This window comes from Triticum aestivum, chromosome 1B (genome assembly GCF_018294505.1).
Source record: "Triticum aestivum cultivar Chinese Spring chromosome 1B, IWGSC CS RefSeq v2.1, whole genome shotgun sequence".
NCBI lineage: Eukaryota > Viridiplantae > Streptophyta > Magnoliopsida > Poales > Poaceae > Triticum > Triticum aestivum.
In genome coordinates, this window is record NC_057795.1 from 676,816,474 (window position 1) to 676,830,090 (window position 13,617).

The window sequence follows — 13,617 nt, forward strand, 5'->3', positions numbered from 1 at the left end:
GTTTTTATAGGTAGAAGGAGCTAGGAAGCTCCAAATGAGGTGCGGTTTTCGCCCACACGATCGTGATCGAACGACCGAGAGCATGGAGGGGAGTTAGATGGGTTATTGGGCTGTTTTGGAGGGGTGTTGGGCTGCAACTTAAAAGAGGCCTTTGCGAGAGTGCGGTTAACCGTTGGAGTACCAAACGAGCTCCAAATGGCACGAAACTTGACAGGTGGTCTACCGGTGGTGTACCAAGGCCACTTGGCAAGCCTCGGTCCATTCCGAGAACGTTCAACACCCACTCGCGACAAAGAGACAAGAGGGGTGCGCCGGGGCATGTGGGAGCGTCGGAATGCAAAACGGACAACGGGGAAAATGCTCGGATGCATGAGACGAACACGTATGCAAATGAGGTGCACATGATGACATGATATGAGATGCATGACATGGACAAAATGCAAAACGAAAACAAAACCCAACCACGGAGGGAATATCATAGCACATAGCCGAAAATGGCAAGAGTTGGAGTTACAAATATGAAAGGTTACATCCGGGGTGTTACACACAGGCTATGTTCTGACTTCTGACTTTGTATGTCCAAGATTTATAATCAATAAAAACTAGATGAAGCAACTTGGGGCAAGCTTAAAGCCAAAAGCATGTGTTGAACTTCACTTTTCTGACGAGTAAATAGCATAAAACTATTGGTTTACAGGCTAGGGTTCCAAAAAACTACCAGATTTTAATTTTTCTCAGAAACCTACCAGTCGCGCGGTCCGCTATTTCAAGAAACCCAAACCCACGGTGACTAGCAGTTGAACCATTTTCCTGACCACGTGGGCCCACATGTTAGGCCACCTGTCACGCGCGCTCACGTCGCGGCCGTTGACGACCGTTAGGCAGGCCGGTCCGTTCGAAACGAAAGGAGCCGGTCGGGCCACACTCTCTCTTAGTCTCCCCCTCCTCTCCCCCTTCTCTCCCCCGCAGTGACCTAGGTGGGCGATGGCGGTGGTGCAGCCAAATGCCGTCGGCGGCGAGCTATCGAGCCAAGGCGTCACCGGCTAGGAGGGCGATGGACATCCAGAGGTGGACCCAGGGCTAGGCAGCTCAAGCTTCCCGGCACAGCGGTTGAAGCAGCCATCACCGCCCGCTGCTGAGGTCGATCCGGCGAGCTCAGATCCGACAGTCCGCGCGGCTAGGGCAGTGGCGAAGTGCATCCAGGCGGATCCAGATGGCTGCCACAGTTGGGCTTCATCCTTTGGTGCAGTGAGGTAAGAAATTTCTGGGCCCTTCATACTTTTAGTCCAAATTACAAATTTCCGGGTCCTTTAGTTCAATTTAGAACTATGGTTAGTAATAGTTTGTTCTTGGCATGGTACTTTATTTTATTGGTTAAGTCACTGTAGAAGAAAGTGCATTTGGTTAGTTCATTTGGTCAGTGCATTCACTGTAATTAGAAGAAAGTTCAGTTTCTTCAGATATTAGTTATTGTTTTAAGTTATAATGACTTAAAAATTAATTATTTGTCAACTTAATCATACAGCTTAGATGATGAGATTTGGGTCATGAGGCTACATTTTCAAGGAACGGGTAACATGGAGAGAAAGTATTCAGTTTCTTCGGATATTAGTTATCTGACCATATTAGCATTGGCTGAGTTGGAGGGTTATGGAATGGATGCTTGTCTGACTTATGTAAAGGAAGAGGGAAAGGGCTTGGAGGGGGTGGAGGTCCTGGATAGTGAGGAGGCATTCGAGGAAATGCTTGACTTGTTTGTTGATAAGAAGATCCTGAACATCACTGTCAGAAAGCCTACTGATCCAAGCCCAGCAGATGTTAACATGGATCACATCATGCTTGAGGAACAGACCCCCATTGATCATGTTGGTGAACCTGTTGTTTATAGTGTTTCCTAACAAGGTGTCCTGTATTCCAACAGATTCTAGTAGCTGGATGGGGAGCCATGACTGCCCTCACCCTTGCCCAGCTAATGATCTGCATGAATGTCCTTCCCCTACCACCAGTGAAAACCAGCTCCAGTTCTTCATCATTGCATTTCTCCAGTACCTTGTCGAAGAGTCGGCGGTTGAACTCCTCTTGCTGCTCAACCTGGGCCGCCTCTAGTGCCCTCTGCCTGCGCCTCCTCCTCCTTTGTGTTGTTGCTTCCCTAACCTCCACAGCCTCCCCCTCCTCCTCTGTGACATCTCCCATGTCAGGATCCATCTCTAGGGTTTCTTTTGGGTGGTGGCTGGTGGAGTTACTGGGAAAGGGTGGGGGTGGGGAGGGGTTTATATTGACAGATGGATGGGGTTGGGTTTTAGTAGGCCTAGGGTTGGAACCCTAACCTGTAAACCAGTAGTTTTATGCTATTTACTCATTTTCTGATATAAGTTTAGGAACCATACAGGAGAACGTTATTCCATCAAATATTAATGATGCTCAAGACTGCAAGGTGAATTTTTGTGTTGTTTTTTTTGTGTATTTAGAGTTTCTTTGTGAATATTTTTGCTTTAGGTACAAAAAATTACAAACTTTCTGTTTGTGCCCGTAGTTTTCAAATTTGAATAGTTTAAATTTTGAATTATTTGAAATTAGTGTGAATCACTAATTTGTGAATAACTTAACTTTGAAAAAAGTTTTTTCAGTGATTCTTTTTTCTTATGTTTAATATTAGTGTGTTTTAACATTGTATTCAATTTAGTAATGCTTAGGTTATTTAAAAAATGAAATGCCTTTGTAACAGTTCAGTTTTCGTCGGAAACCCTGATACTTCGAAAGAGATTGTCCATTTTGTACACGAAGTGCATCCAGTTTTTGCCGTAACCCTCTCTACTTTCATGCATATGCTATTTATATGAAATTATGATACCATGCCAACTTTCAACCTTTTCTGAGTTCATTTGAATTGCTTTTCAATTTGAGGGTCATTTAGCTGGAAAAAAAATCAGTAAATGCAAGAAAAGAATTTGTTTGCACATAAAATTTCTTCGCGTTTCAAATGCCAAAACACATAACTACCCTAACTATTACAGACATTCCCTCCTGGGTGTGAAACACAGAAGAAAGTGATGATAGTGAAGCCAATCACATCCCAGATCTTTGGGTGTGAAACTTTTTCTTTGCGTGTGTACCTTTGCGCCGTAACCATGAAAAATCTTCATCATTTAACGGATGCTCGGGTCAATATTCATTGTGAATGGAGAAATTTCATCAAACTTTTCATAATCTTCTGACTTGTCTGTCTTGTCATCCACTCCCATGATGTTTCTCTTCCCAGAAAGAACTATGTGCCGCTTTGGCTCATCGTACTATGCATTTGCTTCCTTATCTTTTCTTTTTCTTGGCTTGGTAGACATGTCCTTCACATAGAAAACATGTGCCACATCATTGGCTAGGACGAATGGTTCGTCTACATACGCAAGATTGTTGAGATCCACTATTGTCATTCCGTACTGCGGGTCTTCCGTTACCCCGCCTCGTGTCATATTGACCCATTTGCACCGAAACAAAGGGACCTTTAAACCACGTAGATAGTCAAGTTCCCATATGTCCTGTATATAACCATAATATGTTTCCTTTCCCGTCTTGGTTTCTGCATCAAAGCGGACACCACTGTTTTGGTTGGTGCGCTTCTTATCTTGGGCGATCGTGTAAAATGTATTACCATTTATCTCGTACCCTTTGAAAGTCATTATATTCGAAGATGGTAACTAGGATAGTAAGTACAGGTCATCTTCAATAGAGGTCTCATGCATGGTACGTGTCTGCAACCAGCTGGCGAAACTCCTGGTTTGTTCACGTGTAATCTAGTCATCAGACCGATCCGGGTGTTTGGAGCGTAGCAAATTCTTGTGTTCATCCATATACGGAGCCACCAAGGTGGAATTCTGTAGAACTGTGTGGTGTGCTTCAGTGAGAGAATGTCCGTCCATACATATTATTTGTTCCCCTCCTAGCGTGCCTTTTCCATCCAGTCTGCCCTTATGCCGCGATTCAGGAACACCAATCGGCTTAAGATCAGGAATAAAGTCAATACAAAACTCAATGACCTCCTCATTTTGATGGCCCTTGGAGATGCTTCCTTTTGGCCTAGCACGATTATGAACATATTTCTTTAAGACTCCCATGAACCTCTCAAAGGGGAACATATTGTGTAGAAATACAGGACCCAAAACGTTAATCTCTTCGCATAGGTGAACTAGGACGTGCGTCATGATGTTGAAGAAGGATGGTGGGAACACCAACTCGAAACTGACAAGACATTGCACCAAATCATTATGTAACCTTGGTATGATTTTTGGATCGATTACCTTCTGAGAGATTGCATTGAGAAATGCACATAGCTTCACAATGGCTAATCAAATGTTTTCCGGTAAAATCCCCCTCAATGCAACCGGAAGCAGTTGCGTCATAATCACATGGCAGTCATGAGACTTTAGGTTCTGGAACTTTTTCTCTGCCATGTTTATTATTCCCTTTATATTCGATGAGAAGCCAGACGGTACCTTAATACTGAGCAGGCATTCAAAGAAGATTTCCTTCTCTTCTTTGGTAAGAGCGTAGCTTGCATGACCCTGATGTATGCCGTCTTCTTCGTGCATACGTTGCTGGTCCTCCCGTGCCTCGGGTGTATCTTTTGTCTTCCCATACACGCCCAAGAAGCCAAGTAGGGTCACGCAAAGATTCTTTGTCACGTGCATCACGTCGATTGCGGAGCGGACCTCTAGGTCTTTCCAATATGGCAGGTCCCAAAATATAGATTTCTTCTTCCACATGGGTGCGCGTCCGTCAGCGTCCATTCACAACGCTGTATAACCGTGCCACAATAATGAACATTGATGGCCATGACAATCTCAGAGCACCCACCGGAGGCAAGGAGAGGAGCTCACCCTGGTTGGTTTTGTAGCGGACGTTGAACAGCGCTACCACACGGAAGCAGCAACGCCAAGGCGCTCATCACAACAATGATGGCAACGGTGCTGTAGCGAACTGAATCCTGCTACACAAGAGGAACAAGAGAAATAACAGTGAGTGAGGTTTCCTACTCTACTTTGGCTTAATTAATAGAACCAAAGTAACCACTGTGAATGAAGCCAAAGGCATAACGGTGAGGACCAGTGAAATATGTCTACATGATTCAGACCGCATCATTGAACAACATATGAATGGCAGAGAGCCCCAAACCAAATTGGCTTTATTTATCAGGTAAGTGACATTAGAACAGAGAATTATCTTATCATCAGGTAAAGAGTGATATGACGACCTCTCCATGCCTGTTGCTTGCTTGAAACTACATCAACTACCTACCAGCGCATACATACATACATGGGTTAATTATTAAAGATCCTTTAATTCCTTTGTTATCATCGTATCTTATATCTGAACACACACACACACACACACACACAGAGAGAGAGAGAGAGTTTTTTGCAGTGGATGCGGGATTTTATTTGTTACCGGGAAGCTGTAAATCTTGCTTTGTTTTGACTCAAGGACCTTGTGGTTTGAAATAAATTCCTCTGCTTTCATTAATCCATTTGGGCTCCTCTCCTCTCCTCTGAAGAGAAGAGAAGAAATAAACAGAGAGGTCTCACTTGGATGAGTTGTTGTGTGATAAGCAAACAAATATTCTGCTAATGACTCAATTAAGGATATGAGCACGATTAGACCACACAAGACAAGAGCAGAAAAAAAACTGAATCTGCCTAGTAGAAGAAAGAGGGAAGGGAACAAAGATGAGAGAGGGGGAGGGGACCCTCCAATTCCTCCCTTGGCTGTCGACGTTGTCGTCGTTAGCCGTTGTACCAACAAAACAGAGAAGACGAGACGGGGGTCAGAGAAGAAGAAAAAGAAGAATAGGAGGATGGGGTATGGGCGAGAGCTCACCTTGGCGAGCAGGGACGAAGGCTCCCTGTCCATGAGCGGAGCAGCAGCAGCGTCCTCGCCTCCCGATGATGGCGAGCAGCAGCAGTAGCAGCTCCTCTCGGCGATGATGAAGCGCGGCCGTCGCCTTTGGCCCTGCGTCGCCAGGGTGCAGCGGCTGGGCGAGTCATGGCCCGTGCCCCTCGGTGAGCGGCCGCGCGAGTCGTGGCCCGTGCCCCTCGGTGACCTTGGGCCGGCAGCAGACGGCGGCTCGGCCTCCTCGTCGGTTCTAGGGTTAGGGAAGGGGAATGACAGGAGGAGAGGAGGAAAGGTGTGAGAGGGATGGGATCCTACAGGAGGAGGAGGAGCGGCGAGAGGGGGAGGGGGCAGAGGTGGCGGCCGGAGGGGAGGAGGCAGAGATGGCGGCGCGAGGAAGAGGGCGGGGAGCCATGGCGTGGAGGAGAGGAGAGGCGCGAGTGCGGGAGGAGCGGCGGCTAGGGTTACACGCGGGCTGCTGCATTTTATACGTCAGCGGGTGAAAAGACGGCAATGCCCTCGGTGGGGCACGTGATTTACAGGCGGTGGCACCAGAAATTCCATTGCAGCAGCGGCAGACGAGATCGAACGGTGCTGATCGAACGCCGGCTTGATCGGACGGCCAATACCAGTCCACCAGGAGATCCGACGGCCACTACGCGTCAGGGAGATCGATCGAACGGTCCAGAATCCAAACGAACGTGGAAGCTCCATTTTGTTTCAGACTCTAACAAGAGGATTTTAGGGTATGCGGTCTGTTTTGATTGTTGTGTTTTACAGTATGTACCTTTTTTATGTATTTGCATAGTTTTTCTTCTTATTGTGGACCCAAATTGCACAAGGAATCCTTTTGATGCTGAATACTCCCTCCGTCCCAAAATTCTTGTCTTGAATTTGTCTAGATATGGATGTATCTGACTTCTGTATCTAGACAAATCTTACTGTGCATGGTTGGCTATTACTTATATGTGGAAAACAGATTAGGTGTTTTATCATTTGTGAGCTAAGTTCTAATTTCACTTCTCTAGTGTTTTCTACATCCAATAAGAATCTTGTGCCAACGTTCTAGACAAATCTGCAAAAAAAACGTAGACTAACATTTCAGGAAACGAGAAAATTTAACAACTTCAAGAAAACCAGAATTGGCTTGCATTCCTGTGCGTAGCCAAGAACTATTTTAATTGCGGCTTTTATGTGGTGACAGTGAGCACTATGCTATGTGTGAAATTACACTAATTTGATACCAAAAAATCATCATCCAGCTACTAATCTACTTTTCAAAACTGTTACTTTGTACATGCTCTTCCTGCTGTCCCCTGTTCATGCTGTGCGTACGTGGTCAAATGGAAGGGGTGTTAAATCCAATGGAAAACACAAACGAAGATTACCAGGCAAACGGCAGTCTGTGTGTCCTGTGACCTGCAACTGACTTAGGTGGCTAGCTGGACTGTGATCTAGTAGTGGCACAGCTTTGGGTGCCATCAGGACGAAACATAGTTTGAACAAGTAAATCTGAAGCGTCAACCATCAACGCAGATCAAAAACTATATCAACGAGGTAATAAGAAATACATCACAAGCCGAATGACAAAAAATCATAGCTTAGGGTCAAATGCCAAAGGTTGCTGTTTAAGAAACTTCCATCGACTGAATCACTCAACCTTTGGGTTCACCTCCAACCTGAGCTCCAGTCACAACAGGGGCGACAAAAAGTGATGTTTAAGAAACTTCCATCGGCTAAATCACTCAACCTTGGTTCACCTCCAACCTGAGCTCCAGTCACACCAGGGGCAACAAAAAGTGATGTTTAAGAAACTTCCATCGGCTAAATCACTCAACCTTGGGTTCACCTCCAACCTGAGCTCCAGTCACACCAGGGGCGACGCCGGTTGGGGAAGCAGGGGCGACGGCGGTTGAGGAAGCAGGGGCGACGGCGGTTGAGGAAGCAGGGGCGACGGCGGTTGAGGAAGCAGGGTCGACGCCGGTTGAGGAAGCAGGGTCGACGCCGGTTGAGGAAGCAGGGTCGACGCCGGTTGAGGAAGCACCCTTGCCTCCATTCCCTGCCTTGTGGAACCCATTTGCAGTAACCTTTCCATTTCCTACGTTCAGGACAGCATTTGATTCCCCATTTGATTCCCCAACCCTCATCCCAGTCCACTCCTTCATTTCTTCCTTGAAGAAGTAAATCCCGGCCACTCCTGAGGAAGTAATGCTCCTTGGTATCCTCTTCTCCTTAAGTACCTTGAGTTTCTTAAGAATAACTTCTGCATTTTCAGTTATGGTCTTCCCGAATGTCTCTCCTTTTTGGGGGATACTGATGATCTTCTCAAAAAGCTGAAAAGAAGAAAAATAGTAAGAACTACAACAGTACAGCAATCTTATAAAGCAATGGAGCAAACAGAGTAAAAGACTTGCTTTGCTGTCCCTAGTGAGAACATCTAACATCTGAAGTAATGTAACAAAGAAAAGTTCACTTACTGTGACATGCTTGTCAGCTGTATCAATTGTGCTCTCAAATAAAGACTGCTTTGTCTCCTTCTTTTCATCATCCACAGCTACTTTTTTCTGAGGAAACAGCTTTTTCTCTAACTCAAAGTTCCTCTTTTCCTCCTCAAACTTCCTCCTTTCTTCCTCTAGAAGGAGACGCTCAGCTTCAAGCTTTTTCTTCTCATGTTTGTCAATTCGCTTGTCAATTAGAGCTTCCAGATTCTCTGCCCGCAGTACCCTAGCCTTCCTCATGTAGTTGCGAATTAAGGCAATAGTGCGATAATCCCGTGGGGATTGCACCACAACAGAGGGTTGAAAAATCCTGAGTATGACAAATAACTAAATCAGTGCAGAACATAAGACAAATCACATGTGAACAGTAAGCAAGGTAAAGAGGTACAAACAACATAATGATTTATGTTCACAAGCCACAGAAAAGAAAAGACAAATCACATGTGAACATTAAGCAAGGTAAAGCTCAGAGCTACAAACAACATAATGATTTCTTATCATGGACAGTGATTATTTCTTATCATAATGATTATCCTGGACAGTGATATGTAAACAGGAAAAGAAGACAAATAATGTGTGAACACAAAGCAAGGTAAAGAGCTTCAAAAGCATGATGATTTTAACATCGCTACAGATTATATTCACAATCACAGAAAAAGACAAATCATACATGAACACTCAAAACAAAATCTATGAGACCAGGACTTATTTGTTGGAGAGTTAGACCCATCCTGATGAAAGACAGGTGGACATTACAATTTCAAAGCACGCTGGCCTACTTCAGGACAAGCTAAATCTAGAAGATCATGTTGATTTGACTTTTCTTAGGTAAGAAGATCATGTTGACCCTAACTTAGCCCTGATCCAGATCCAGATCGTGTTGACCCTAACCTAGAAGATGAAACAACAACAGCACTGATCCACATACAGATCATGTTGAGCCTAACCTAGAAGATCAAACCCCAATAGCACTGATCCAGATCCAGATCATGTTGACCCTAACCTAGAAGATCAAACAACAATAGCACTGATCGAGATACAGATCATGTTGACCCTAACCTAGAAGATCAAACCCCAATAGCACTGATTCAGATCCAAACAAATTAATAAACATTGGAACCACGCACATGCTGACCCAAACTTAGAGAATGGTCATTACCTTGTCACGGGTGGCCTGAAGGCTTCGAGGGTGGTGTCGCCGGACAGCGCCATGGACTGGAGGTTGGAGAATCGCCCTGCGATGGCCGAGAGGTCGAGGTTGACGGGGACGGGCGGGGTGCGGAGGAACACACCGGCGGCAATCTTGGGGCCGAGGCCGGGGTACTTGCTGTAGTGGTAGGGGGACTCGACGCACGTGCCTGCAGGGACCTCGATGTAGTTGCCGGTGTAGGCCTGGAGGCCGTGGTGGCCGGCCGGGTGCCCTGCTGGAAGCAGCGCCTCCTTGGGAGCCGGCGAGTCGCCCGATTCTCCGCTGTGAGAAATGGAAGTGCGGGTCAGATCTGAGAAGGAACCGACCAAATGGGAAAACTACATGAACGGATCGGGGGATCGGGCGAGATAGGGACTGACCTTTTCGCCATGTACGCCGTCATGATGCGGCGGCGGCGGAGGAAGGGGAGGGGGGCGGCGGCGGCGGCGGCGGAGGAAGGGGAGGGGGGCGGCGGCGGCGGCGGCGCTAGGGTTTGGATCGGAGGGAGCAGGAGGCGTGGCTAGGGTTGCGGGAGGCGGGGGGTTATATATGGGGTTCGGGGTTGGACCGCGCCGTGGGTTGCTGGTCGCTCTGGTTCGGGGTCCGACCGCGCCGTGGCGTGGGTCGCTCTGGCTCGGGGTCGATTGCGTTCGGGGTTGGACCGCGCGGTGGGCTGCGCAGTCGCTCTGGTTCGTGGTCGATTTGATTCCGGCTCGACCACGCGGTGCGTTTGCCGGAATGACGAGGCTCGTGCTGCGTTTTGTTTCATCGCTTCCAACTTTATCTGCAAATGAGATGACGAATGGGTTTCATACTTAAGTAGTATGTATCAAAAAACAAATTGAATGAATTTGCCCAAGTAAGAGAACCAAACCTTGATTGATGTTCACTCCCCTCTTGATGAACCAAATCTGTCCGTGTTCATACATGGACAAATTTGTGAGTATAGTTGGGTGAATTGCATATATGTGAAGAAAATTAAGAGAAATCCTTACCTTTTCCATCGAGCCTATGATCCAAATCGGCCTCTTATGAGCTTCAGAGGAAGGCCATGAGGCCGAGAGGGGATTGGCCGGAGGAGGCCAAGAGGCCATGGCCAAGATGTTGAGAGGGGATTTGCAGGAGCCAAGCTTGTGGCCATGGCCATGGCCATGAGGTTGAGCTCGAGCTTCATGAGGTTGGGTAGGTGCCGAGTCCTTTGGATATGAGCTAGCTGGTACCCTTTTCTCCTCTGGCTACACGCGACTACTTATAGGCGGGGGCACATGGACACGAGTCGATCTCGCGCTGGATGGACGGTTTACAACTAATTATAGACGATTTTTTCGTAAACGTAATACTAAATCAATCACGGGATTTTCATCGTTGACCATAAATAGTACTCGTATATACTCCCTCCGTTCCAAAATAGATGATCTAACTTTGTACTAAAGTTAGTAGAAAGTTGAGTCATTTATTTTGGAACGGAGGGAGTATATAATAACACAAAATACTTTCCCAAATACAACTACTACTAGTGATAATTTTGCTAAATACATGGTACATCATGCCTTTTGTGTGGCTGAGAGCTGAGAAGAGAAAAGAGCTGCTGAGCTTGAGTGAGCCTCACTCTCTCCTCTACTGCGTCATTGCTTACGTGTGAAACCGCGTGGGCGGCGGACTACGCTCACATGTGAACCCGGCTGTAGCCGGCTGACGTGTGGGGCCAGACGCATTCATTCGTCCTGGCACGGCGCGGGGTAGATCTGCCTCTCCTTGCTCGCTGCTACGTACTGTTTTTTTACACTAGATGAAATAGTAATTATTAACCACTGTGGCCAGCTCGTGTCAGGCCAACACCAGCGCACAAATCGACCCCAAATTATCCGTTTGTGTCCGTTGAACGTAAACCGACAAACCGAACGCATGGGAGCATACGGACGTTTCGTCCGGTCTATGTCCGCTTTTACCCCATTTTCAGACCAAAGTTGCTCTCGGTTTGGCGCCAAAGCGGACAGAAAGCGGACGTCTTCGCGTCCTCGTGGTCCGTCTGTGTCCGCCCTCGCCCCCACCTATCACTCTCTCCTTTTCTGTACCTGGCCGAGGGCTCGTCCACATCGCGATGACGCTCGACGCGCACTACCTCCGGGGCTCCATGGCCCCGGAGTCGATCTTGTTGCTCAAGCACGCCTCCTTCCCGGAGTCGATCTTCTTCCACTTCCTCGCCGCCGACGGCGGCGCCGTGCCCGAGGTGGGCGAGCTCCGAAGCGCGCTCGCCGCCTCCTTCCCGTCGCCGCGGTTCGAGATCTACCCGTTTTGGGCCGACGCCGTCACGGGGCTCATCTCCGCCTCGGTGCGCGCCGCGCTCGAGGCGCCGCTCAACTACGCCAGGAACTACCTCGCCGACCTGCTCCCCAAGTGCGTGTCGTGGGCCATTTACCTCGACTCGGGCGTGCTCGCCGTCGACGACGTGCGCCGCCTGTGGGAGACGCGCCTGCCCGCCGTCGTCGTCGTCGCCGCGCCCGAGTACTGCCACGCCAACTTCTCCCGCCACTTCACCGACGCCTTCTGGTCCGACCCGGACCTCGACGCGCGCGTCTTCGCGGGCCGCCGCCGCGCGCCCTGCTACTTCAACACCGGCTTCATGGTCATTGACCTTCGGCGCTGGCGCTCGGGGAACTACCGCCACCGTGTCGAGCTGTGGATGGAGTTGCAGACGGAGAAGCGAATCAACGAGCTGGGGTCCTTGCTCCTCTTCGTTGGCGAGGTGGAGGCTGTCGACCATCGGTGGAACCAGCACGGCTTGGGCGGCGACAACATTCTTGGTAGCTGCCGCCCGCTCCACAAGGGCCTGTCAGCCTGATGCACTGGTCAGGCAAGGGCGAGCCATGGGATCGCCTCGATGCCGGCATCGCAAGCATCGGCGTCGTCCTGGGTCTCAGTGTCATCATCGGCGTTGCCGGCGGCGGTTTGGGGTGGCCGCGGCGGCGTCAAGTTCGCTATGTCTGCTACGTGTTCGAAGAAATGACGAGGACGTACAGCTGGTGAAAAAGGGTGAAAATGGGATAGCAGCATTGGATGCAGCGAGTTTGTCCGGCCTCTGTCCGGCGTTTGTTCTCCCTATTTCTATCACATACTGACAAAATCCGAACAAAATGGTATAGATTTAGGGTCGTGCGGTGGAGTTGGCCTCAGTCTCGCTAAAAATATTGGTAACGCTGGCTGGCCTTTGGAGTGGCCCAAGGGACGGCGCCCGCCTAGTGGGTGGGACAAGTGGGTGCGACACCGAGAGCACGCGAGGTGGGGCACGCCGGCAAAGCAATATGATAAAGTTTGGCGTAACCCAATCGATGCTCTTCACTGTAGTCATTCCAGCTGGAAAAAACAAAGCCATCCACGATGCAAGCTCGACTGGAGCCGACAATCGAAGCAGCTCGTCCGTTCACCCGTGACCCGATCTTTTCCCATTGTCGTGTCGAAATTTTAGTGCACACAATATGTGTACACGGTTTTTTGAGGAAAAAACTGTTTACCAGGCTCATTTTAACACAATAAACGGCACGGCGGCAGCTTGCTTCTCGGCTGACTGTTGAGAGAATCAAATCACGCGGCTGTTTCGTGAGCCGAACGGCTGGAGCGCGATCGATCGGATCGGTTGAGAGAATCACGCGCCGACGAACGGCTCGAGCCTCGAGGAATGGCTGAGCATTTCGTTTCAGGGACGGATTTGGGCCCCGCCAAGTGCGGTGGGAAAAGTCAAAATCCAAAAGCGGGAAGGAAGAAAATGGGAGCGCGCGTCGGCCGGCCAGTCTTCCGCCCAAAATTTTCGTTTCCCCGACACTGCGCGTGCTCGTCCATCCCACGTCCTCTCTTTCCCCAGCAAGTGCAAGTGGGCCAGCCACTAGTTCCTCCTCGAATTCTCCCGGCACCAGCGGTGAACCAACAAAACATTCTCTTGCATTATTATGTCAACAAAAAAAAACTAGCAAATTTCATAAACATTTCCTTGCTTCCAACCGGTAGTATTCGTCCACCTCAGTATTTTCTTCTTCTTTTCAGTCTTTCATTTTT

At 48.5% G+C, this 13,617-nt stretch overlaps 1 protein-coding gene and 1 pseudogene across 1 annotated transcript; one reads left to right on the forward strand and one right to left on the reverse strand.

Annotated features, from left to right (window-relative positions):
• Positions 1-7,464: 7,464 nt before the first annotated feature.
• Positions 7,465-10,019, reverse strand: LOC123148252 (uncharacterized; the record flags this gene model as incomplete). Its single annotated transcript, XM_044567641.1, is given in 4 exon segments — positions 7,465-8,213; positions 8,358-8,688; positions 9,538-9,849; positions 9,948-10,019. Coding segments are annotated over 4 exon segments (1,170 nt in total). The 3' UTR covers positions 7,465-7,709.
• A 1,094-nt stretch (positions 10,020-11,113) lies between these two features.
• Positions 11,114-12,574, forward strand: LOC123082359 (probable galacturonosyltransferase-like 2; annotated as a pseudogene).
• The last annotated feature ends 1,043 nt before the right edge of the window (positions 12,575-13,617 follow it).